The 27,427-nt window shown below is 41.0% G+C and overlaps 1 protein-coding gene across 1 annotated transcript in view; it reads right to left on the bottom strand.

The window, feature by feature from the left end:
• reep1 (receptor accessory protein 1) overlaps positions 1-27,427 on the bottom strand; it is a 34,193-nt gene that overhangs the window by 5,693 nt on the left and 1,073 nt on the right. The window contains exons 2-8 of the mRNA XM_057858549.1: positions 26,852-27,073; positions 19,878-19,950; positions 15,221-15,297; positions 14,920-15,040; positions 14,550-14,663; positions 9,448-9,616; positions 4,788-4,984 (exon numbers count right to left, since the gene is read on the bottom strand). Coding sequence (XP_057714532.1) covers positions 4,788-4,984; positions 9,448-9,616; positions 14,550-14,663; positions 14,920-15,040; positions 15,221-15,297; positions 19,878-19,950; positions 26,852-26,883 — 783 coding nt within the window. The 5' untranslated portion in view covers positions 26,884-27,073. The remainder of the gene's footprint in view (positions 1-4,787; positions 4,985-9,447; positions 9,617-14,549; positions 14,664-14,919; positions 15,041-15,220; positions 15,298-19,877; positions 19,951-26,851; positions 27,074-27,427) is intronic.

Here is a 27,427-nt window from a genome sequence, read left to right as displayed (position 1 = left end):
AGGAAGTGAGTAAGCAACGTGTTTTATATTATGTCAAATACTGGAATCATGGTTTAAAGAAGGTGTTGGCTTGCATTCTGTGGCTGACAATGCTCCTTGTCCACCGTGAAGGCCACTCGGCCGAGGACCAAAGGCTTGTCGCACACCCCCCTCGGTCCTCTTTGTGTGCCCGCTGGGAGAGCGCTATACACTGCTTATGCGGTTCTCCATATCATCCATACTTCCAGCCCCCTCTGCCCTCTTCATGTGCCCGGCAATAGACCACTATCCTCGGGTTGGGCTCGGGCAGCTACACGCTCCTTGTCCGGCGGTCATTCTCCAGCTGCTTCCCAGGCAACGTGCACTCCTGCCCTCAGCAGGGGAACGACGAGCTGTAACTTGCTCGCCTCTGGGTGGTTTGCCGATCGGTGAAGACAATCGACATCCCTGCCGCCGTGTGATATAATCCGGGGTAGTTTTGTGCAATTTTTCGCATCGAAAGGCGAGAATAAGACACGGAAACCACACTCGGTTCATGTTAGCATGTCGGCTAGCTGTCACGCCTCCTGGTTTGTTTACGCTCTCCGAAGCCGGAGCAGGGAAATGAGAAAAGCCGGACTAACTCTGGTGGCATAAAATATTGTTCGGGAGGTGCAAGAAGTTGACAGTTTTGACCATTATGGAGTAATTTTGCCTCGTCGTACTGAATAAATGCATTTTTAAAATTTCGTAGTCAATTTAGCACAAGACTGTTATTTGTCATGACCATACCATTTTTTGCAATTGGGGAAACATACTTAGATAAAAAGAATACCCTGTAAAAATATTAGAATAGAGAGATTGAAACAATGACATTTTGCAGCTCTCTTCGTCGCATTTTCCTCGTTCTGAATAATTCCCCCTCAATGGGCTGAATTCTAAATCAGATGAAATTTTGACCCTGCCGACATCATCCTCCAGCTGGGGACGCGAGAGCGCCAAAATGACAGGCAGGGCTTAACGACAAATTAAAAAACTAATTTCTTGTCATCTGCGCTTTGCCAAATTGTTGTATATAGTCGAATCATCTCAAAATATGATTGTAATTCACATAATAATGCTATTTAAGATTTTGCTGTCATAGGCACTTTAAGGTATTTAAATCCAAGTTCAGGCATCTTCATTATTGGCTTGATGTGTTTAACAGACTTAAGAACAGGGGTAAAGGGGGCCGGAACGCCGTTCCAGTATAAAATTTGATTGTGGAACGGTGCCTTGACCCAGAAAACAAAAAACTGCCAGGCTGCCACATAGACATCTCCAAGAAGAAAACAATCTACTAACGTCAGATTTACATACACAAGTGTTTACAATAAGCCTTAAATTGCTTGTTTAGTGTCATCCATTTCCACCGATATAATTTATCTATACCAAGATGTCCCACAGAATTTTCCCAGCTTGTGTATTTTAGTCCGACGAGACTGTCAACTCGTGTCGATGTGCGCATGCGCACAGTGAACCACAATGCTTGGACTCAGTTGTCCGTTCAATTGGCTGACCTACTGACATGTGATCAGCATGGATAGTTAGCTCTGGTTGGTTCAAATGTTCATGTTTCTGGGACAACAAAAAAAGGACAACCTTAGTGAATGTGATAAAAAGACTGCAAAGCAACGGAAAATTGATCAGATCTTTAAGAGAAAGGAAAGAGTTGAAGAGGCTTATTTTATTTTATTCGCTCTGATCCGGAGGTTCAAAACATCTTCCATGCTAACTTACAATGCCTGACCCCAGAAATAATGAACAGACAATTCAGATTTTTTTTGCTCATTACTGTTTCTCTCAGGTTCAAATTGAAAGGGTTGAACAGATATGTTTATGTCATTTGAGTCATACTCTAGAAGCCCGGCAGCGTAACCCAGTGACGTCACCGCTGTTAGGAATACGCGGGCAGACAGGTTGTGTGGACCCAAATGCAGGGAAAAGTAAGCAGGGAGGCAGACCGGCAGTGCAAAATGATTTAATTAAGGCCAACAAAAAAACAAAGTATCAACCAATATTTCGGCGATCCAAAAATCACAGAAACAAACAAAACTCAGGTCACTAACAAAAGGCTCGATATAAAAAACTTACGTTGAGGAACACAAGGACATGGACGGAGAAAACCTGAGAACACTGACGAGCACATGGGCATTGACATAGACTTTGACCGAGACTCTGACATTGACAATGACGCAACAAGGAGTGAAAATTAACTGGGTGCTTATATACACACACATGCAGACACGGGGTAACGAGACAACGAGGAACAGCTGGGTAATACAGGAGGACTCACTAGGAGCAGACACAACAGGTGAAATCAATGGGTAATCACAAGGACAAGTCACACTAGGAAAAAACCAACACAAAACCTAACAACCGCCCTGCGACGTCAATATCAATGGCGGCCTACTAGTTAAACTAATTTTACAAATTGTATAAAAACAAAAATATCAAGAGGGGTTTTAATATCAAATTATTTTAACTTCATCTTTTAAGAAATACAAGTCTTTCTATACGTGGATCTCTTTAAAATTATTATTTTGAATTTTTTCATTGCCTATTGCAAAATAGGTGCAGGCAACACCAATACAACAATTGGCTGTCAAAGGGGGGCCAAAAATATTGCCCCGTGGGCCGCAAGTTTGCAAAGCATCTCCGATAAAAAACATTTCCAAAAAAAAATTAAAAAATCATAATTCGTGCATGAAAGGGTTAAGACACTTTTCACTCTTACAATTATTACAGATCATTCTGTTGAATTATGAAAACTTAAAGTGCGTACGACAGGATAAAAAAAAAGTCTTAAATACATTACTATGTGAATTAGAATCATATTTTGAGACGATTCGACTATATATAACAATTTGCCAAAGCGCAGATAACGAGAAATTAGTCTTTTAATCCACCGTGTAGCCACGCCACGGGAGAATGGTTTCATCTGATTTAGTATGCTGTCCATTGAGGGGGAATTATTCATAACGAGAAAAATGTGACGAACAGAGCCGCAAAATGTCATTGTTTCAGTCTCTCTACTCCAATATTTTTAAAAGATTTCTTTTTATCGACGTATTTTTCCCCAATTGCTAAATAAATAGTATGGTCAACACAAATAACAGTCTTGCGCTGAATGGAATGTGATAAAATAAAAATGCATTCATTCAGTACGACATGGCAAAATTATTCCATAATGGTCAAAACTGTCGACTTCCCCTTTACTGTCGCACCTCCCAAACGCTATATTATGCCACAGTAGTTAGTCAGGCTTTTGTCATTTCCCTGCCCCACGGCTTCGGAGAATGTAAACAAACCAAGAGCCGTGACAGCTAGCCAACATGCTAACCCGAACCGAGTGACGTCTCAAAGTCTTATTTTCGCTTTTCGAAGCGAAAAAATCTCACAAAACTAGCCCGGATCATATCACATTGCGGCGGAGTTGTCGAATGTCTTCGCCGATTGGCAACCCGCCCGGCGGAGAGCAAGTTACAGCTCGTTCCCCTGCTACTACGGACAGGAGAGCTCGCCGGGGAAGCAGCTGGAGAGTACCGCCGGAGAAACCGGCCGACGTCGGAGGAACGCGTAGCTGCCACATGGTCAACACGAATATAATAAAAAATAATGCTTTACTACACCGCGACGACGTAAACAAAGAGCGGTGTGCAGTTGTTGTGCAGCTAACATGACAGACAGAATGTGTCTTAGGAGATCTTTTCTACATGCCCATCCGTAATGAAACGTAAGTAAATAGTCCTTTATTTAAAGAAAGTTTGTAGTGTTACTTTGTAATCGCTGTATTCGCGGCCATTTTTAACGCAAAGTTGCAATTTCTGATGGGGTTGAAAATTTGACAGAACACCGGGCACAGGAAGAGGGTAATAAACCGAGTATAGTGCTCTCCCGGGGGTGGGGGGGTGCAACAAGCATCCGGTCGTCGGTCGAATGGACAAGGAGCATGTCAGCCACAAAATGCAAGCCACCTACGTATTAAAATGATCCCAGTATTTGACGTAATACGAAACACAATGTTTACTCACTTCCTCGGAAGTCCAATGGTCCTACAGTAGTTGGGCTTGTTTTGGCCAGTATTCACCGGTGAATGGGAACCTTTTGAAACCCCAAAAAGGCTCACACGCCTCTCCCTGGTGCAGCAACATTTTTCTGCAGCCGTTTGGCTGGCGTGATGCGAAAAATAAACGAATAAACTCGCAAAATCAGCTGAATCCTTAAGTCCTTCTCATACAACAGTACTGCTGGATAGTGAAGAGGAGTCCTTCTACCGTACACGTCACAGCGCCCTTTTTCTCAACTTAAGACTGGAGCCGGAAGTCACTCATTTTCATGGCGCGGGATTCAAAAATTGAATATATGAAACGATCGCTTCCACACACATCCAAGCGGTCCTTTTCATTCAGGAGCATAAAACACCGTGTGAAATATGAAATAAACATGCTTTTTGGTGTCATACGCACTTTAAATCACTTATGTGGTGCAATGCCCTTACTCACATTACACCTTTGTATTTGGACTTTAACTCCATCGTTGCCACACCTCCCGGTTCAAATAGACTGGGCTTTTCCTGCTGTTAATGGCAGCGAATGAGTGAAACGCCACCTTTCCGAATGCAGTCACACACTGAACAACAGCTGTGGGTGCACTAAAGCACGAGGGTCATCATTTAGTGACACAGCAGTTTCAAACAAAAATAAGCCACTGGGTGGGCACGGGACCGTGTTAATGGCAGGCAGGCAGGCAGCAGCTGAGCACTCATTGCGAGCGGGCAGAACGGGTACCTCGGGAGCTTTTCTTTTCATGAGCCCGAGCTGAGGAGAGTTGGGAGCCCCCTGCGCGCCTCCCGCTCCCTCTGCAGGCTCCTCTGAAGCCGGAGGAGCGGGAGACGGCGTGGAGGGTGGGGAGGGATCAGGTGTCAGCGACTCCTCTGGCTCTCTTTGGTCTAATGCCAACACCTCAAAGTCTGTCATGTCAAAATCTATAAAAGGGGTGGAGGGAGGGTGAATCATCAGTTCTTAAGTAACCGACTGATCCATTTGGAAATTAGGGATAAAAATTAAGATTCTATTCCCTCTTTAGGCAAGGGTGGATGTCAGATAGAAAGCGCTAGACGCCCAACCCATTTGAAGTGGAAGGGCATCAGCGAATTAGCATTCGCCATCACTTCAGATGGATTGAGCGTCTAAAAGGGATCAACTCATTTAAATCAGAAGCAGAAAGATAAAATGAGCCACCCCGTCCACGGTCAGTGGCATTGAAAGAGTTCATGACATTGAGCTGAAGGAGTGAACCCACTGCTGACATTTAGCGACCGACTAAGAATAGTCTTGGAGGACATCTGAAAGTAACTTTCTTATTGGCAGCAAATCCCAAGATAATCACCCTTACTATACACTGCTGGCCAAAAGTGTTGGCACCCCTGCAATTCTGTCAGATGATGCTCAATTTCTCCCAGAAAAGGATTGCAATTACAAATGCTTTGGTAGTAATATCTTCAATTTTTTTGCTTGCAATGAAAAAAACACAAAAGAGAATGAAAAAAAAATCATTATCATTTTACACAAAACTCCAAAAATGGGCTGGACAAAAGTATTGGCTCCTTCAGCCTAATACTTGGTAGCACAACCTTGAGAAAAATATCTACGAACAACCACTTCCGGTATCCATCAATGAGATTCTTACAATGCTCTGCTAGAATTTTAGACCATTTTTCTATGGCCAACTGCTCCAGGTCTCTGAGATTTGAAGGGTGCCTTCTCCAAACTGCCATTTTCAGATCTCTCAACAGGTGTTCTATGGGATTCAGGTCTGGACTCATTGCCGGCCACTTTAGAAGTCTCCAGTGCTTTCTCTCAAACCATTTTCTAGTGCGTTTTGAAGTGTGTTTTGGGTCATTGTCCAACTGGAAGACCCATGACCTCTGAGGGAGACCCAGCTTTCTCACACTGAGCCCTACATTATGCTGCAAAATTTCTTGGTAGTCTTCAGAGTTCATAATGCCATGTACACAGTCAAGCAGTCCAGTACCAGAGGCATCAAAGCAACCCCAAAACATCAGGGAACCGCTGCCATGTTTGACTGTGGGGACTGTGTTCTTTTCTTTGAAAGCCTCATTTTTTCCCCTGTAAACTCTATGCTGATGCCTTTTCCCAAAAAGCTCTACTTTTGTCTCATCTGATCAGAGACAATTATTTCAAAACATTTTTGGCTTTCTCATGTAAGTTTTGGCAAACTCTAACTTGGCTTTTTTAGGTCTCTGGGTCAGAAGTGGGGTTTTCCTGGGTATCCTACCATAGAGTCCCTTTTCATTCAGACGCCGGCAGACAGTACAGGTTGACACTGTTAAACCCTCGGACTGCAGGACACCTTGAACTTGTTTGGATGTTAGTCAAGATTCTTTATCCACCATCCGCACAATCTTTCGTTGAAATCTCTCATCCATTTTTCTTTTCCGTCCACATCTATGGAGGTTAGCCAAAGTGCCATGGGCTTCACACTTATTGATGAAATTGATGACACTGCTCACGGTAGACACAGGAACATTCAGGTCTTTGGAGATGGACTTGAAGCCTTGAGATTGCCCATGCTTCCTCACAATTTTGCTTCTCAAGTCCTCAGACAGTTCTTTGGTCTTCTTTCTTTTCTCCATGCTCAATGTGGTACACAAAAGGACACAGGACAGAGGTTGAGTGAACTTTAATCCATTTTAACTGGCTGCATGTGTGATTTAGTTATTGCCACCACCTGTTATGTGCCACAGGTAAGTAACAGGTGCTGTTAATTAAACAAATTACAGAAGCATCACATGATTTTTCAAAGGGTGCCAATACTTTTGTCTGTCCAATTTTTGGACTTTTTTGTAAAATGCAAATTATTTAAAAAAATTTTTTTCATTCTCATTTTTGTTTTTTCATTGCAAGCAAAATAAATGATATTACGACCAAAGCATTTTCTGGGAGAAATTGAGCATTATCTGACAGAATTGCAGGGGTGCTAAAACTTTTGCCCATCAGTGTAAAGGCAATGGCAAACAGTTGTGAAAAGACACCCATTTGTACGTTGTGGTAAAAAAGTAGCTATCCCCTACTCGGTTGTATTTTCATTTTTTGCAGTTTCCCCGTTTGAATGTTTAATTGTTAAATGTTCATAGAAGAAATGCAAATATCTTAGCGTGGAAAGTTGATAAGTGAGAATGTGTTCGCGAAAAACGCACGTACAGTACAACCAAATACCCACTGAAAAATGAAAAAACTGAAAAAATTATATCATCGATTCGAGACTTGCCTCATTGTTGTTTTCATGGTCTCGCTAGATGCTGCCAAAACTCTGAACGTAGTACATGTAACAGTGTTGTTAATCACGGCGTTACAGTGTAATGGCATTTATCACTGAGTTATTTTTTGCAGTTTTTTCAGTCTAATTACAGTGGTAAGTGGTACATCTACTTACGAACGGCTCTACAAACATTATTTTCAGGTTCCGACACGTTTAAATGAGAAAATATTGCCTCGTGTTAAGAAAGAAATTTCAGGTTATGACACACAATACTGTGAAAGATATGTATGTACTTCCTGCTATAAATGTCGCGCCATGAGATCCTGCTGTTCTATTGGTCATAATATTTCCCATCATGCTTAGTAATGGAAATCCGCTCTCCTATTGGCCTATTGTTGATGACGTTTCAATTTGGATGCAGTATGATGATGTCCACAGTAAGGGAGTTCTAAAAAGTTGATTATTAGAAGCATCGCGATTTGACATGTGACGATCCGATTACGATTCATTAAGGTTCAAAAACGATGATTTTCCCTGACAACTTTATGACAGCTGCTCGTAGCGGAACGAAATTGAAGACACGTCTGGACATCTTTAACTCTCACGCACAACGTTATGATTTGACGGAAGTTTTACTCCTTTTCAAAAGACTGGACAATAAATTTGTGTATGAGACAGGCAGGTCGCGCTTCTGTGCGCAAGTTATTTTTTAGAGCGAGAGGGGAAGAGCGATAGTTTGTTGCTCCTTGTCTTTCAGATGTCCAGCAGTAGTTTCAAGTCATGTCAATTGAAAAATGTCCAGAGTGTGTTGCTAAGACCCGTGTGCGTCTATAAGAGGCGAGTATACGAACCCTCTTGTACTGTTTAGCGTTTATTATTGTTGTTTTTGAGATGTTAACAGCTAAATAGGTAATTCGCTAACGTGTATTTAATGTAGAACGTGTAAAACCATGATTAAGTACATCACTACAAACATGCGAAATAGAACAGAAATCTGTGAAAACAAAGTATATTGGTTAAAAGAAGTCCTTTTTCTAAAGACAGAAAATGTGGAATTCATTCCACCTGTGTAAATTGTATTGTATTGCTGAGAGAAAAAGGTACTGCCTTTAAAATTGTTAATGTTTTTGTACTTTCTTGTAAAAAATAGAAATAAAAAAGCAGCTTAAAGGCAGCTTTTTGTTGTATGGGCATGTTTCCATCGTTCCTGTTGAATCATTAGGATATTTTAAATAAATAATGGACATAAATTTGTTTGGCTACTTAATTAAGTAATGTACGATGCATTGATAATCGTGATAACCGTGATCATCGCTCAATAATTGAATCGTAACACTCTGAATCGTAATCGAATCGAATCGTAAGGTGCCTAAGATGGCACACCCCTTAGTCCATGAGCGCGTCGGTTTTGTTGATATAGCGGCCGCGGGCTGACATCTGAGCAAAAAGAGTACAAGGCTCCTCATGTTTTTGTCAGTAAGAGTTTTTCTAAAGCCAACAGACGGTTCAATACATTTTTAGCACATTTGACCTAGGTTTCCTCGTGTTGTTGTGTAAGAGCAGAAACTGCTTTTTCAGCCTTGTCTGTGTTTTCAACCATATACAAAAGAAAACGATTTGTACATGTACCTATACATGCATATATCTTAAAATTTTTAAATAAAAAACTATTTTTTATTTTTTTCAGTTGAAAAAAATCCGCGATAGACTGAGGGCGCAAAGTTTGAAGCGCGAAGTAGTGAGGGATCACTGTACCGTTTTCCTGTTCCGTTTTAATATAGCAACAAATGAATAGCGCGTGAAAAAAAAAAACAGGACAGTGGAATCAAAGAAAAAACAGTGTTCACATGATATTACATAAGGAACAAATCCCTCCAGCAATGGAGCACGTGAACATTATCACAGGACGCGCTGGCCTGTTCAAAACAGGAAGGTGGGCTTGCTGGGGGGAGGTGGGAGGATTGTAAAGAAGAGTCAACTCAACCATATCTATGGCTATGAATCTACGTTAAGCAGAAAACTGACATGACTTAACAAGACGTCTTGTTCTTGTATTTTTGACTCTGGAAGGTTTTTCCAGGTTATATACAGTATTTTATTATTTTTTTAAATTAAGTTTAAATGCTCTGGCAGGCCAAATATAGGTCGCCGTTTCCCCACTCTTGCATTCACCTTTATTGTAGCTCTCAGACTTGCTTCGCATCATGGTCCGGGCCCGGTGCTGAGCCGCCGCTTCTGCTCTCGTCGGCTGTGTGGAAGCGGCTGTGTCCGACTCGTACGCCGCGAGATCTTGCATGCTGAAACTTCTCAACCTGTCCGTCAGAACTCCTTGGCCCTAGACCACAATGAGGAGAGCAAAGCGGAATGAGTCGCTGGAGAGAAGGTCATGTCTAATTCAGGCTACTAACCTTTCCATTTCAAATGTATGTTTTCATAAGGTTTTGTCTTATTGTCCAGTAAAATAAAGCGGTTGAACACCAACGCAGCCATACAATTTGGAGCAAAATTTACAGGAAAGGCAATCCATCTTCGATAGCACTTCATCTTCAGGGTCACTACAGCCGAACCTAGCAGACTTTGCGTCAAACATATATACTTTGACTAATTTCAGAATCAACATTCAGACCTCTTGACTGCAGCTCACCAAGTGAAGATAAACTATGTCTTTGAAGATTTTAGGGATATAGTCGTGAAAAGCTGAAATAGTTCATTTTTAGTTGAAAGATTGTTATGTATAGAATTTGTTATGTTTTTGAACTAATTTTAGAGACGTAAATTCATGACTGTAATGCGTGCCTGACAACCTTTGATGTTTTCACCTCAGTAGCGCATCAGAAATATTCAATACATTTCATTTAATATAAACATTTGTTTAAAATTGTATCATTTAGCTTATTATGAGCTATCATGGTTTCTTACTTTTTATCAAAAATAGTGTCCAAGCATGCAGTAGGATTGCAACTAACGATTATTTTTTATAACCGATTAATGGGGCGATTCGATTAATCGGATCAATGTCATTTTTTTAAATTACCTTCAAAATTTAAGAAGTTATTTTAGGCATATTGTAAGTAACAAAGAAGACAAAATGGATGACTATTTCCTTCAAGAACAATATTTTACGACAGCTCACTGACTTAAATGTAGTCTCCAACTGTACTGTTTTAAGTACATACAAGTTGTTAAAGTTTTTAATAAAGGTTCTGAGTGTAAAACATAAAAGAAATACTCAGTACATAAATAAGACAAAAGTCCTGTTCATTCTGTAACATATTTATGTCACACTGCTGTTGCCATAGTTGTGCACTCCCTGTGGGTGTGGTATGCGCTCCCTGTGGGGGTGGTATTACAGTAAAAAGACATCAAAGTGATGAGTCGTGTGCACATGTGATGAGAAGCACACTGAATAAAGAAGTGTTGTTCCACTCACGTCTCACTCAGCCTTACATATACTTAGGTTAAGGAAGTACATAACACATTAAAAAAAAAGTTCTACTGATTGACATTTTGTTTTCTTGTGTGTAAAGTGCTGATATATATTGTGTCAATGACTGACTTATTTTCTTTTAACTAAACAACAAAATCGAATGTGGAGGAGGCAGACTGTAATGAATCAGTTTTCTTTATCAGTTGTTCATAAATACAATCCAAATCCAATTCCAAAGCACACTCTCCTGTATGACCATTTATAGTTTGAATGTGAGTTTGTGTTGAAAGGAGATGGGTTTATGAGTGTGGTAAAGAGGAATGAGACAACTTAACTGTTTAACAATAACTCAAGTGCTAATATGCTTCTTCAAAACACAATACAAATGGACACTTAAGACACTGTTTAGCATAATCGCTAACTAGCTTAGCACTCCGTGTTAAGTAGTAACGTCTTAACAACAAAGAATACAAACAATACAATTGGTTTCATTAACTCACCTCAGATGGAGGCACATTGGATTTAACAACAGGAAAGACAATCAAACTCTCGACAATTCGTAATATAATTGATTCAGCAACCAAACCTGAGTGTAATGTTTAACTCTCGCTTTAATCACTGGGGCGCGCGCAGCCTCACATGACACAAAAACAAGGACCCAAACAGGACTGCTCATACATGCCGGCAAAAATCGATTATCAAATTCATTGGCAACTAATTAATCGATTTAATCGATTATTTGTTGCAGCCTTAGCATTAGGGTTGGGCATCGAGCATCAATGGGATCCAGGACTAAGACTCCGGTTTCTCCCGGAACCGTTGGAATTTTTTAGTTCGATTCGAAGTTTTGATACCCTGACCGCAGACCGTAAAAAAAATATAGCTGCCGAACACCACAAAGAAGAAGCAACATGAAGTGTGTGTTTGTGCATTGCAATTTGATTTCAATTGTAGTTACTGTGCGGCGGCGCTCAAAAGTTTGGCTCAACTTAACAACTTCATGCAAAAGTGGCTGCACGACCAATATGATTAAACACCTCCGGCTTCATGGAATACAAATGCCGAGTAGTGCGTAGATGAGTGCCACGTATTTGACACGCTGCACCTGACCTCTAACCAGTCAGAACCAGGTAAGTAAAACACTAAATTACGTCTGTCTTCTGCTGACCCAGCGACCCATCCCCGGATTAAGTGGTGGGTGGGTGGGTGGATGGATGGATGGATGGATGGATGGATGGATGGATGGATGGATGGATGGATGGATGGATGGATGGATGGATGGATGGATGGATGGATGGATGGATGGATGGATGGATGGATGGAATAGTGCGGAATAAGTCGTATTATTAAGTCGGGCTAATGTAGCTATATAAGCAGCTACACACTTTGCGCGTTGCAGGCCTCCATTAAAATCAACAGTATTAAAAGACCATCAAATTATAATCAAAAATCAACAGTATTAAAAGACCATCAAATTATAATCAATAGAAGAATTTATACTAATACTTCATCGCAGCTCCCAGCTAAGGTACATGTACAGTATGTAAAGTGCTTAGCGGCTCACAGCTGCCTTACCCCTACTTAATATTTGGTCATGGTAAATGGTGTTATACTTATATAGCGCTTTTCCACCTTTCAAGGTGCTCAAAGCACTTTACACTATCTCGCCATCCACCTACTGGTGACGCAGTACCAGGAGCAACGTGGGGTTCAGTATCTTGCTCAAGGACACTTAGGCGAGTTCATCAGGGCGGAGAATTGAACCCACAACCTCTGGGTTGGGGGACAACTACTCCACCATTGAGCCACGCCACATATTTGCGACTTTCTCATAGCAATAGTATGACTAATCTCGTAGTCCTTTTTTAAAAATTATTAATTTGGCCCTAATACCCCGTTGTATCAACGTGCATCATTAGGATTCTTTTTTATAACGTGCTTCACTAGTGATAAGTGACATTTATTTATATACACTGCAGTGAGCACCAGTCACCAGCTGTTATGTGTTCAAGCTTCAGTTACACCCAGTGAACGTGTGTTCTCCACTGCAGTAGACATTATCTGTCCAAAACGCTCACATTTACTGCCTGAGAAGGCAGATATGATCATTTTCCTCAACAAAAACTGTTTGTGATTTTATGCTGTACCCATTGCTAACATAGGCTAAAACATAGGCAAAAGAATATGTATAAGGCTACGTTCATACTACAGGTCTTAATGCACGAATCTGATTTTTTCGTGTTTTTCCGACTCGAGTGAGGCATTAACTTGACGGTCTGAACGTGACAAGTCGCATAGAACGGGACCATTTCAAATCCGATCTGGGTCACTTTCGTATGTGGTCTAAATCCGATCTGGGCCACATTTTTCCAGACTGTCGCGGCGGTCTGTACTGTCCAGTCCCGCAAATCGGATTTAATGCAGCAATTACGTCATCAAATAGCGAGAGAGTCGTTACCGTAGCGATGCACCTGTGCGTTATTAGCGCCTAGCTTGCAGTGAACACGGCTTTTGAGGAAGAGCTGAGCTTGACAACAGTCATAAAAAATAAAAATGGGTTGAGGATAAGCCTGAGAATGCTCAGTTTTCTCTCTGTTCCAAGTGAGCAATATTTCAACATTGCCTCCACGGCCGAGAGTCGGGACAAACTGCCCGTATGTGTGTGTGACGTGCACGGACAGTGCGTGCATGCTATCGATCCATATAAACTTTGAATATTTGCCGAAACGGGGATTATTTATGTCTGTTATTTGTGTCCACCTTTTGAAAAGCAAAATATGATATCCCTGGAATGACGGATGACGTCTGTCATTTGTTTTGATGGTTCTGGTCTTCTTGCTTAGCGGGTGTCGGACTGCGAATTAGTGCGCATGCGTAATACTTGAACGGTCTCAATGGATAAAGGCAGTCTGAACGGGCACGCCAAAAACACGGATATGACAAAAAATCGGATTCGTGCATTAAGACCTGTAGTATGAACGTAGCCTAAATGTTTTCTCCATGAGCTTTTGAAAAATAAACATCTTTGTGAAAGTGCATTCCTGTGGAAAGAAACCGTTATATTCAAGTTCAAAGACTGATATTTATATACAAGTTAAAAATAGCCTTGTGATAAATTCATTGCAAAGTTGATTGAAAGTTCATATAATTTAAAAAATAATCGAGAAGTTAAGAAATTAATATACACTATGCAATTTTTTTTTTCCTGCCTAGTAAAAGAATCGGAATCGAGAATCGTTTGGAACCAAGATCGAAACGTGGAATCAGAACCGTTCAAATTCAAACGATGCCCAACCCTACTTAAAATGCAGTTTTCATTACTGTTGCACTGTCTTCGTTGAGTTTTTTTCTTTAAAATAAAGCTATTCTGACCCATAACGCACCACAAAGAAAAGACAAGCGATGGCTACAAGGTATGATTGTTTGGCCTTTTTTGAAATTGTTAATAGTTAAGTTTATATGGCAACTTCCCCATGTACCCCATGTAGGTGATCATTAACATAATGTGCATAACATATTTTTAGACAATAATCACTGAGATATTTGACTGTAAATAAAATATTAGGGAGCTTAAACTGTTGATGAAAAAAATGACAAGACTTATCATAGCATTCTGCTTTTTTAAGCTAGTTTTGGTAAAATGTCCTTCATTACCATAATGAATAGTTTTCATGAGAATCACTCACCTGTGCAAACAACCAACAGAGTATTAGACGTTTGCTTGCAACAAGGCGTTTTCAGAAAAGTCTTAAACAATTTAGACTCGTGTTTAAGCATGACACCCTGACTTCAACTGTTTTCATCTGAGAACAAAAGCAAAAATGTCCAGAGTCGGCATTACCTTTGTCGCAGCCATGACTGCAGCGGTGGCGGCCACGTTAAGCCCCTTTCTCCCATAATGCACCAGCGTGTCGTAACTTTTGTCCTTGGCTTGGTGGATGTAGTCGTCAATATCCTGGGATGATCCACAAAACAAAAACACGCGTCAACTTGCGTGTAGCCACTAGATCGAGGCGCATCGGATCACGCGCGACATTCCATCGCAGACGAAGGGAAAAGGACACTTAGCGACACAACAAAAGTGAATTAGCACAAAGCCGCGCTTGTTCTTGAAATGTGGTTAACGGAGGGGATCATTAAGTCGAGGATGGTGTTTTTCTCCTTCGCTTTTCTTAGACTACACGAGGCAAAAACCAAAGGGCAAAGTTCACCTTTTCTTTAGAGGAAAGAGTGGGATGAACAAATTTCCTGTAGAGCACACTGGAGCCTTTAGTGTAAGGCGACAATAACCACACCACAAAGGCTATCTTCAGTTCATAGTAGAAAGGAAGCCTGGAATGAATGTGATGACACACAAACACAGTCAAGAGTCTACTGGTCACAATCACTTTCAATTGTATTCATTCAACAAAGGCTTTATTTATTATAGTTGTTGGATGATGATGATGACGCCAAACTATGACCATTACACTGTGCAGGTGTACATGAGGAACATGTCAAAGTACTACTTACCAGCATAGAAACATATCTGTAAATACTTCTACAGATGTGAATAGGGCAAATATAATCCAATACATCATCCATTTCACCTAAAAAAAAAAAAAAAAAAGACAAGAGATAAGATTCTGAAATTGACACCACATATACACTGCTGCTACATTATCTGTCAGATAATGCTCAATTTCTCCCAGAATATTCATGCAATTACAAATGCTTTGGTAGTAATATCTTAACACAAAAGAGAATGGGGAAAAAAAAATCATTATCATTTCACACAAAACTCCAAAATGGGCCAGACAAAAGTATTGGCACCCTTTGAAAAATCATGTGATGCTTCTCTAATTTGTGTAATTAACAGCACCTGTTACTTACTACCTGTGGCACATAACAGGTGGTGGCAATAACTAAATCACACTTGCGGCCAGTTAAAATGGATTAAAGTTAACTTAACCTCTGTCCTGTGTCCTAGTGTGTACTACATTGAGCATGAAGAAAGGAAAGAAGACCAAAGAACTGTGAGGACTTGAGAAGCAAAATTCTGAGGAAGCATGTGCTATCTCAAGGCTACAAGTCCATCTCCAAAGACCTGAATGTTCCTGTGTCTACCGTGCGCAGTGTCATCAATAAGTGTAAACCCCATGGCACTGTGGCTAACCTCCCTAGATGTGGACGGAAATGAAAAATTGGCGAGTTTTTAACGAAAAATTGTGCGGATGGTGGATAAAGAACCTCGACTAACATCCTGTCCTGCAGTCCGAGGGTACAACAGTGTCAACCCGTACTATCCATCGGCGTCTAAATGAAAAGGGACTGTATGGTAGGATACCCAGGTAGACCCGGAGACATACAAAAGCCAGGTTGGAGTTTGCCAAAACTTACCTGAGAACGCCAAATACATTTTAGAAGAATGTTCTCTGGTCAGATGAGACAAAGTAGAGCTTTTCGGGAAAAGGCATGAACATAGAGTTTACAGGGAAAAAAACGAGGCCTTCAACAAAAACGAACATGGTCCCCACAGTCAAACTTGGCGGAGGTTCCCTGATATTTTGGGGTTGCTTTGCTGCCTCTGGCACTGGACTGCTTGATTGTGTGCATGGCATTATGAAGTCTGAAGACTACCAACAAATTTTGCAGGATAATGTAGGGCCCTGAGTAAGAAAGCTGGGTCTCCCTCAGAGGTCACGGGTCTTCCAGCAGGACAATGACCCAAAACACACTTCAAAACGCACTAGAAAATGGCTTGAGAGAAAGCACTGGAAACTTCTAAAGTGGCCAGCAATGAGTCCAGACCTGAATCCTATTAAACACCTGTGGAGAGATCTGAAAATTGCAGTCTGGAGATTGGAGAAGGCACCCTTCAAATCTCAGAGACCTGGAGCATTTGGCCAAAGAACATAGGTCTAAAATTCCAGTAAAGCATTGTAAGAAACTCATTGATGGATACCGGAAGCGGTTGTTCGCAGTTATTTTGTCGAAAGGTTGTGCTACCAAGTATTAGGCTGAATGTGCCAATACTTTTGTTCGGCCCATTTTGGGAGTTTTGTGTAAAATCATAATGATTTTTTTTTTTTCATTATCTTTTGTGTTTTTTCATTGCAAGCAAAATAAATGAACATATTACTACCAAGGCATTTGTAATTAATTATCTGACAGAATTGCAGGGGTGCCAATACTTCTGCCCAGCAGTGAATGAGGTAAATCCAAACAAGACATGGAAAAACGTATCCACGCTTTCATTTTTAGTTGACTGGATTATTGCAATGGTCTCAACAACAAAAAATCAATCTGGAAACCGCAGCTAATCCAGGTTGCTTTTCCTTACAAATGCAAGCAAATTACATCCTATGAAATCATGACTCTGGCTTCCTGTGAGTCAATGGGTAGACTAGAAAATCCTACAAAACACTTAAGGGCCTCGACCAAGCAAGGTACATGCTTGAAATAGTTGACCCCTACCAAGCATGTAGACAACAACCAAGCAATATTATGTTATTATGCCCCCCTCCTCTGGCACAAATCACTTTAAGATCAAACTAGGGCTGCAGCTATCGAATATTTTTGTAATCGAGTAAAATTCCATCGATTAATCATGTAATCGGATAAAACATTTTTTTAGGTAAAAGCAATAATAAATATACTGTACATGAGAAAACAAGACATTTCACCTAATATTGAACCATTTTGTTTTAGATGTGCTGAACTATGTTGAAAACAGCAATCAATTGCATCTCAGATGTGACTAGAAAAATAAAAACAAATTCAATGCTTTCACTCAAAAACCTTAAAAAAAATTCTTATTTCTTATCTAAAAATGTCATTACGCTTGATAACACTCATCACTTAAAAGTTAGGTGTTTTCCCCACATTTCAATTGATTCTCTATTTGTGTCAAGCTATTTTTAAGTTTTAGTTAGGTTTTAAGTTAGTCTAAATTGGAAGTCCTGATAAGATTTAGAATTTTTGCAGTGTTCAAAATAAATGTATGCTACCTGCTGTATCGGGGAACATTAGGCACCAGTGCTACTTGGTGTTTTATCCATCAATTATTACTGAGCTAAAATTGACAGTTAACTTTATTATGTTTTTATTTTACACCCCATCACTCTAGCGCTGTGTTTTTACAGATTAAATAAAGTCTGTATTAAAGACACGTTGGCCACGCATCGACAGTAGTCATAATGAATAGAAACCTAGCCTTCTGCAGGGCTAACATCACGTTAGCAAGGTACAGTAACGTTAAAGTGCCTATGACAGCAAAAAGCATGTTTATTTTATTTTTCACGTGGTATTTTATGCCCCTGAATGAAATGGACCGCTTGGATGTGTGTGGATCAATATATTCATTCAATTTTTTGAATCCCGCGCCATTAAAAAGGTGTGACTTCCTGGATTTACGAAGAACGTGAATGTGACATCAGCAGGATAAACATCTTCAGTATACAGCCAATACTACAGTATGCAGAAAGACTGCGGATTCAGCTGATTTTGCGGATTATTTCGTTTATTTTTCACATCACGCCAGCCCAGTGTGCTCCAGACTTTTGTTGCTGCACCAGGGAGAGGCGTGTGAGATTTTTTGGGTTTCAAAAAGTTCACGTTCACCGCTGATAATAGCCAAAACAAGTCCGACAACTGTGGGACCATTGTCTGGTGAGTAGGCTACGTGTTTTATATTATGTCAAATCATAGACTTCATAAACCATTAAACCATTATGATGGTTTAATGGTTTATGAAGTCTATGGTCAAATACTGGGATTATGGCACACCTTTTAATAAGGAGGTGGCTTGCATTTTGTGGGTGAACTGGAAATACTCCCTGCCCACCGAGAAGGCCACACGGCCGACGGCTTGTCCCACACCATGGTCGCCAGCCGATAAAGACGTGCCCACCGAGAATGCGCTTTCCTCGGCTTGGCAACGAGCACCACCTCGTTCCAACGTCGGCCGGTTTGGCTGGCCGATCCAGCCCGCTTGGTCCCATTCGTGTGCCCACCAAGAATTCGCTTTCCTCGGCTTGGCCACGAGCAGCACCCCGCTTCGACGTTGGCCGGAATTTGTCCACCGGGCTATTTTCGGCGTTCATTCCCGGCAAAGAGCACTGCCGTGGCCGCAGCAGAACAACGCTCTTTCCTCCGTCTCCGAAGCCGGGGCAGGCAAATGTCAAAATTCGGACTAACTCCAGTGGTATAAAATACCATTCGGGAGAGGAAGAAGTTGCCGGTTTTGACCATTATGGAGTAATTTTGCCCTGTCGTACTGAATAAATGCATTTTTAATATTTCATATTCCATCTAGCACATGACTGTTATTTTTCATGACCATAGCATTTATTTAGCAATTGGGGAAAATACTTCCTGTAATATTAATCCTGTAAAATTATTGGAGTAGCGAGATTGAAACATTCATGACATTTTGCTTCTCTCTGTCGTATTTTCCTCGTTCTGAATATTCCCACTTCAATGGGCTGAATTCTAAATCAGATGAAATCGTGACCCTACCGACTTCATCATCCAGCTGGGGATGCTAGAGCGCTATAATGACAGGCAGGTGTAAACGGCAGATCAAAAGACTAATTTCTCGTCATCTACGCTTTGCCATATTGTTGTATATAGTTGAATAGTCTCAAAATAGGATTGTAATTCACATAATAATGCTATTTTAGATTTTCTTATGCTGTCATAGGCACTTTAAGGTATTTAAATCCAAGTTCAGGTATCTTCATTATTGCATTGATGTGTTTCCCACTGTTTCCGACTATAGCATTTGGCAAAATAAAAAAGGCGAGACTCTTGCAAACAATCAAAATGTCTGTAACCCTTAATATTTTAATTTTTTACAGATCAATACAGTTATTGGTGGGCACTTAATCTCATCAATTCCTGTTCACAGTCACTAAACACACGTGAACAAAAACACGAAATATTTAGCCTAACAATGGCCTAACAATCAATACCATTTTAAAATGTCATAGACAAACGCAAATGCAAACCAAACAACGCATATAAAACCTGACTAAATGTAAACATGTTGATAAAAGTGCCAATATTAACAGTTGAAACGGTAAGTGACAAAATCCCTTTCAGACCAGTTCAAATTAGATTATTTGATCTCAATTAGGAGTTTGCAAATATGAGTGGGTGGTGTAATAAAAAGGAAAAATATACTTACATATTCTTTTACATCTTTTGACTTGACGGCTTTATATGACGAGTAGGCGGGATATAGCGTACCAAAAACCAGTCTGGAAGAAAAACATCAATAATAACTCATTTACTCCCAGCGCAGGTTTGTGTGAGATATTCAGAGAATATGTTGTGGTCGTTTGTAAAAGAAAATGGATATTTACGTATGGCGGAAAACACAGACAAGACTGAAAAAGCAGTTTCTGCTCTTGCACTCCTCTTTAAAAGAAACTGCAGTATTTTAAGCCAAAACAACTGTTGTGTTTGATAGAACAATATGTCTATATGCTGCCATAGCAGATTCATGGCGTATTAAGCCCCCAAACTATTTTTAATTTGTTCGTTTTACCCTGGGAACCCCCGTTTACAGACGTCGCGCAACCGCTTTTGTTTCAACCCAGCCGTAAACCAAAGGTAATTAATTATTTATTCTTCAAAATGTCTGTCATTTAGCTTAGAATCATTAATTGATGTTTAATATTTAGTAAAAAAAAAAAAAAAAAACGACTTTAAAAAATTAAAAACTCATAACTATCGCTTCATTGTATTTTTTTTTGTTACTGTCGCATTTTCCTCGATATGTTAGATGATAAATAATCGATTCAAACAAAGAAAAATTCAAAAATAACGTTTAAAAGGGTAAATATATGAAAAAGAAAATCTCGACCACTCCTTGACGACTGCAATTTCTGCATCGCGACCCTTGTTATATTACCATGTTTCACCCATAAAATCCCCCCAAAAATTGTGGCCATTCACAGCTGTGTCTTGATACTCTGTGATACATGCAACATGGAGTTTTTGGGTCAAAAAGAGGTAAGTACGCAATAATATCTCTTTAAAATCATGGCTACTTTAATTATGCTCTCGCGTGCTCTCACCTCCAGTTAGGGTTTTGCTGTTTTAAAAAAAATACTGTATATATTTTTAAAAATGCCCTCATGTTCAAAATTTTTCTTCCCCCAGAAAATTGAGATTTTAAGCTTTCCAATGATGTATCACACATGCATATAGGACATTTTTAAAATTTGGCCAAATTGGGGGTCTGAGAGCGGAACTTCAAGTCACCTGAGTGTTTTCCGCCGTATATATATATGTAGCCTTTAACGAATTGGCTCCCATTGATGCCTCAGGACGTCCAATCCATTTTGACTGGGAGAGGGAGGATTAATTGAATGTGCAGTATGCGCTCTAGGGGTGGGAATCTCTTGGAACCTCACGATACGATACAATTTGCCATACAAAGCTCACCATAACAATCTCACGATATGGCCATACAACGATTATCGATACATTTGTCAGGAAATCATGCTAGGATATTCTATAAAACAACTAATGAACAGAAAAACAAGCTTCTGCTGTTAATTGGAATGATTTTTTCACTGGTAGACATCTAATCCATTTGAACTGGGAGGGTGGAGAATGTTCTTTCGCTGCCATCCTTCCGACTTCAAACGAATTGAACATCTATGGCCGTCAGTGGCAGCCAACGCCAGGCAACGAGGGAATTCTGGGGCATTTCAGGTCATTACCTTTTAATTTTCAGTTACTTTCTTTAGATTATAGGACATTTTATGGGGCACTTCCTGTTGATTTTGGGTTACAGAACAACAAGTGACCCAGGAATCTCCCAAATGACTCAAACTCAACAGAAAGTGACCTGTAAATGCCCCAAAAATCGGAAAGAGTGACTGAATGCTCTGGTTTCAAATGAACGAACGTTAATTCGCCCCTCCCGGTCTAAATGGATTAGGCGTCGAGCGCCGTCAATGGCAGCCGTAGAGTTGATTTAGACCAGGGGTCGGCAACCTATGACACGCGTGTCAGCGCTGGCACGCGATGGGTTAACCAGTGACACGCGAGCGCATGGCAAAATATTATTATCATTTTTTTTTTTTTACCTGAAATTAAGACATTTTTAGTTGCACGCCCTGTTATTTAGGGCTTTACAGGAGCGTCCCTCCCGACCCCTCTGCCTATAGCGTTATTTGCAACAATTATGGATTTTGAGCACACTTCCAGCTCTTCAATTTCTCGATTCCTGCGCTCGTCGTTTTTTTCCCCCCTCTGCGCACTCAATTCTGCGCGCTCAGTTCAGCACCCGCTACTAACGTGTCACGAAGCCAACCAGTCAGAGAGCTGGCGGAAGTACACATTGTCACCAATCTGCACTTTTTAGTGCTGTTACTCCAAGCCCCAGCGTGGAGGCCGGCGGGCTAGTAAGCGAGTAGACAGCCGGCGAATCGCCGGCGTCCGAGCCGGGCTTTGAATTGAGATCCCGATGTCACACACTCGCCCCGGCGCGGAGGCCGGTCGCTTAAGATACGGGACTGTACACCCCTGTCCCGGCGCATCGCAACACTCCGGTTGGACCCCGATTGCCAGCTGTCAGGTCAGGGCAGCGGGTGAAGCGATGCTTGCACTTTAGTATGGAGTGAACCGGCGATTAACGTGGCTCGTTGCCGTCGATTCGTCCGGTGCTTACTTCGGAGAGGTGGCAATGTGTATAAAAACACTGTGACGCGTTGGATGGCGTTTTACTGGAGACTTTTATTAAACAAAACAAAAACCAGCGGGGGACACAGCCTCTTCTCTCCTTTTCACGGCGCTCTCCGCTCTCTCTCAACACCTTCCTTTGCTCCTCCCTCTCTTTTTCTCGCACAGACGCCCAATTCCTCTTCTACGCTTAACTAGTAAGCCGATCATATTGTAGGGGACAGCGGCTCCTTGGGGATACCGGTAACAACTGGTTGCCTGGTTACTTCCGGTAGCTCTTTTTGTGCATTATGCCTCGAGAGTGGTGTGTGTCGCACAACAAGTGTCAAACGCCACTACGAGACAAAACATGAAAATTCATAGAAAACAGGGCCAAGGAACACATTAAAGTGGGCATCTTTTATATGTGTAATATAAAATATAAAATTGTGCATATAATTCACTGTTTAAGCTAGTGAACAAGACAAAATGTAAGAGTCGGCTGTTCTGACTTTGAAGGCTCTCTGTACTGTGGGAGACCTGCACTGAGAATCACACCTGTTCCCCTTTGCGTGCTGGGGTGTGTGTGTGTGTGTGATATGTTTGCATAAAATGGTACAGCTGTACAGCTGTTATTACTGTTGCACTTATTTTCAAGTTTTGATATTTTCTACAATATGCATTAGTTTTTATTTAATTGATGAAGACGAATGGTAGTTATACAAATTAAATGTATGTCCATGTTTTTTTTATTTGGAGTAAAATTACAGCTCTGCCGGATATAAAAATTCAGATGCGTGTCATTAATCTTGGGGTGGCACACTGATTGACAAGAAAATTTGAAAGTGGCACTCCACACCAAAAAGGTTGCTGACCCCTGATTTAGACACTATTATAGTGTAGGATTTTGGTAGCAACAAGTTGGTTCCCTTTTTTGTTGTTGTTTTTAAATACGGACACCTTTTTAAAATGATATCTCTATTCTTGGCAGCAGCATGTCTATAACAAGTCACCCAGTCAAAATGGATTGGACGTCAAGCATCGTCAATGGCTCTGAAAGATGAGCACTCACGGTCTGTCTAAATCAGGGGTTGGCAACTCAAAATGTTGAAAGAGCAATATTGGAGAAGAAAAAAAAATATATATGACTGGAGCAACAAAAAATTGCAAGTCTTATAAACGCCTAATAATGAAGGCAACAAATGCTGTATGTATCTATATTAGGTATATTAGCCTACTATCAAAATGACTAAGTTGGCTACAAATACATAATGAGCGTTCATAATTACCGTATTTTTCGTACTATAAGGTGCACCTGAAAGACTTCAATCTTCTCATAAACTGACAGTGCGCCTTATAATCCGATGTGCCTTATATTTGATACACTGCCAATGGGTTTTCCCATTGACTGTGTATCAAATACTTGTTCTCCCCACTGTATATGGATCAATATTGGTTAATCAAAGAATGACTTTCCATTTCGCTCAGCTCCATCTTGTGGCTGCAAAACGCAATTCCAACAACTACTACTACTGCTGCTGCGCCTGATAATGCAGTGTGCCCTATACATGAAACGGTTATAAAATAGGCCATTCATTGAAGGTGCGCCTTATACTCTGATGCGCCATCGACTTCCTTACTATTGACGTGACACTTCGTCATTCTTTGTGCGACGCCTTACCATAGGGGGCCGAGCTTGAATCGTCATTTAGTAATAGTCGAAGGCGGCACACGGTCATGTCAAAGCTGGGTTTAAGCTTGGATTTTGGAAGAACTACGAAAGCTGTACCGCATACAAACAGGAAGGATTGTCTCAGGAGTGATTTGTTCGAGGATTCAAGGTAAATATTATATTTTTTGTACCATGCATGCATTTTGAAACATTGTGAAAAAAAATCAATGGGAAAATGGGAACCGCTACGGCACTGGCGTCATTCTTCGACATAAATATGTAAAATAGATGCGTAACTGCCCAGTTTTTAGCACTTTCAACAAAGAATCGAGACAGTTCTACGTCCATATCTATAAAGAATTCAGTGATTGAAGCATTTTCGCAAGAATTTTCTTCTTTGTTTACACATGGAGACGGCTTAAAGACAAGCCGCACATTCGCCATATTTACGTAAAATACATACTACCTGCACGGTTTCTTTTGCTTTTAACCAAGAATAGAGACTGTTTTACATCCATAGCTTTAACGAATTCAGGGATTTAAGCATTTATTCACAAGAATTTTCCCCAGAAAAGCTGTTTACGCCAGGCGGCCGCTAGCCTCATTCGCTAACACAGTAGAATTGTACTTCGACAATATACCTAAAAACCCCAGGAGGAAGCCTCTTCTTAAGACGGTACATAAGAAAGCCGGCAAACAGTTTGCTAAAGATATGTCAACAAAGCACATGGATTACTGGAACCATGTCCTATGATCTGATGAGACGGGCGGACTTTCTTGTGTACCGTCTTCAGAAGAGGCTTCCTCCTGGGGCGACAGCCATGCACACCAATTTGATGTAGAGTGCTGCGTATGTTCTGAGCACTAACAGGCTGACCCCCCACCTCTTCAATCTCTGCAGCAGTGCTGACAGCACTCCTGTAACGAGTCGCATGACATTTTGGACGGAAAACGACAAACAGTGCTCAATTTGGACATTTAGGGATGTACTGTATGTTTTTTCAAAGCGGTGTACTCACTTTTGTTTCCAGGGGTTTAGATATTAATGTCCATATTTTGAGTTATTTTGACGGGGAAATAAATTTATATAAGCTGCACACAGACCACTTTTCATTGTGTCAAAGTGTCATTTTGTCAGCGTTGTCCCATGAAAAGATATACTTAAATAGCTGCAGAAATGCGAGGGGTGTACTCACTTTTGTGATACACTGTATTAATGGCTATAATTTGAGTTATTTTGAGGGGTAAATAAATTAACTCTATTATATAAGCTGCACACCGACTACTTTTCATTGCGTCTAAGTGTCATTTTGTCAGTGTTGTCCCATGAAAAGATATACGTATATATCTGCAGTAATGCGAGGGGTGTACTCACTTTTCTGATACACTGTAGATGGTTAAGGTAGGTGCCAGTTTTGGTTTTAGGTCGGTAGCAGCTTTGGTTTTGAAAATATTTGAATTTTAAGTTTTTGAAAATAGATCCCGTACGAATCGGCCCCGTTTCTCGTGTCATGTCAATAGGTTATGAAGTCTATGGATGTGCCTTTTAGTGCGGAAAATACGTTTGTTTGTTTTTTCCCTGCAATGCATCCTATAGAGAATGGCGCACCACATAATTACTCTAGTGTACAATGCCGCCTCAAGTTTAACTTCATTACATTAATGCATTAGAAGAATGTTTGTGTCATGTTTGGCTCTGTTTGCATGGTGCTCTACAGCCGAGGGTTGCTGATGAATGCAGGTAAAGAGTTAAGGGCAGCAGGATTGCACATCTATTGCCGTCAACGACAGCCAGAGTGGAAAATTTACATGTTGACATAACTGGGAGATATCAATCCATTGTACATGTGTATTCATTCTGCAAAGGTCAACATTGTCGTTAGTGTATATGGAAGATATAATGGAACAAATATGATCATGATTATTATTATTCACGTTTACACCTTCATGACTCAATCTATAACCAAATCCATGCACGTCTCTATGTCACAATGACGTCAACTTGCATTACAACGCTTTTGAGAAGGTCCAATGAGAAAGCAAATTTAGGTACGCCATGTTGTTGTTTACGGGAGACAAAGTTAGGTGTGGAGCCACCTGCGACCCGGCTAAAGGAGAGTACGTCGGCCAACAGCTGAGGGCGAGCCGAGCCGAGCCCGATCAAATTACTGACCCACATGCGCTCAAGCACAAATAGAATGCACTTGTCACCATTTTGTTTAGTGTACATACACAGACGCTTTAGGCCATTGTGAATGAAGACTCATGTAAATTTAATTGGCTTATTTTGTCCGACTTGGCTCGGCCTCTTACGCGTAATGGCGCTCGGTTCAGACGTACGTTTCGGTTATACCAGATTTGTCTATGTATGTTTTGGGATGGGGAGAAGGGGTGTATATTTCTATGCACAAGTCTAGATTTATTCTTTTCATGCCTTGAATAACATGACTGGCTGTAACCTGAGAGGGGTGACCCATCCCTTTTTGTCTTTTTCAGACGCCAATGTAGGACATCAACAGAGTTGCCGCCCAGTCACATATTGAGTCGCTTATTTTGCTAAGGTTTCGACCCCCCCCCCCCCCACCCCCCCAAAAAAAAGATACTCTCAGGCAGCTATTAAATGCCTCTTGAAAATAAACAGAACCACCTCCAGCATTCTTCACGAGCCGTAGTTGCATTTGTGTTATTTTTTTCAGTCACACCATAAAATAACATTACATTAACAATACAAAAACGCCGATCGAGCGTCGCCCTTCCAAAAGCAATGATCGTCACGCTCCTTCGAGAACTGATTAAAAATATTAATGACTTACACCACAAGTCTGGAGATGATCCAGGAGACCATTGCGCCGGAGAGGCGACAAACCGCGCTGTCTGCTGCCAAGGAGGAGTTTCCTCCTCCTCCCTCCCGTCCCGATGCCGATGATGATGATGACAGGCAGGCAGGCAGGCAGGCGAGTCAAGCGCCCAGCACGAGCACGCTCTGCACGCGCACAGCGACGTCATGCAAGTTTTCCATTCGACCACATGAGGCGCTGTTGCGACGCACAAGAAGCCTTCAGTATTTTTTCCAACTCAACCAGGGGAGTCAAATTCATTTTGGTTGGCGGGCCACAGGGGCACAACTACCCATTTTTGTTAGGGTATGCGAAATGAAAAATGGTGCCCCCCCTCCCCTACGTCCCAACAGGCCCTAACCCAGCAGACACTTTTTTCCGTAGCATCTTTGCTGCGTTTTTAGTACGTTAGTGATACGGCTGCAACTAGCGATTTTTTAAATTTTTATTAATTGGACGATTAATTAGGCAATCATCTAATCAGATAAATGACATTTTTTTTCAATTACCGTCAGTTTCACTTGACGTTGTTTTAGTCATGTTGTAAGTTTC

This window comes from Corythoichthys intestinalis, chromosome 15 (assembly GCF_030265065.1).
Source record: "Corythoichthys intestinalis isolate RoL2023-P3 chromosome 15, ASM3026506v1, whole genome shotgun sequence".
NCBI lineage: Eukaryota > Metazoa > Chordata > Actinopteri > Syngnathiformes > Syngnathidae > Corythoichthys > Corythoichthys intestinalis.
Note: the sequence above shows the minus strand (reverse complement) of the source record. Positions and strands in the feature narration are given on the sequence as shown.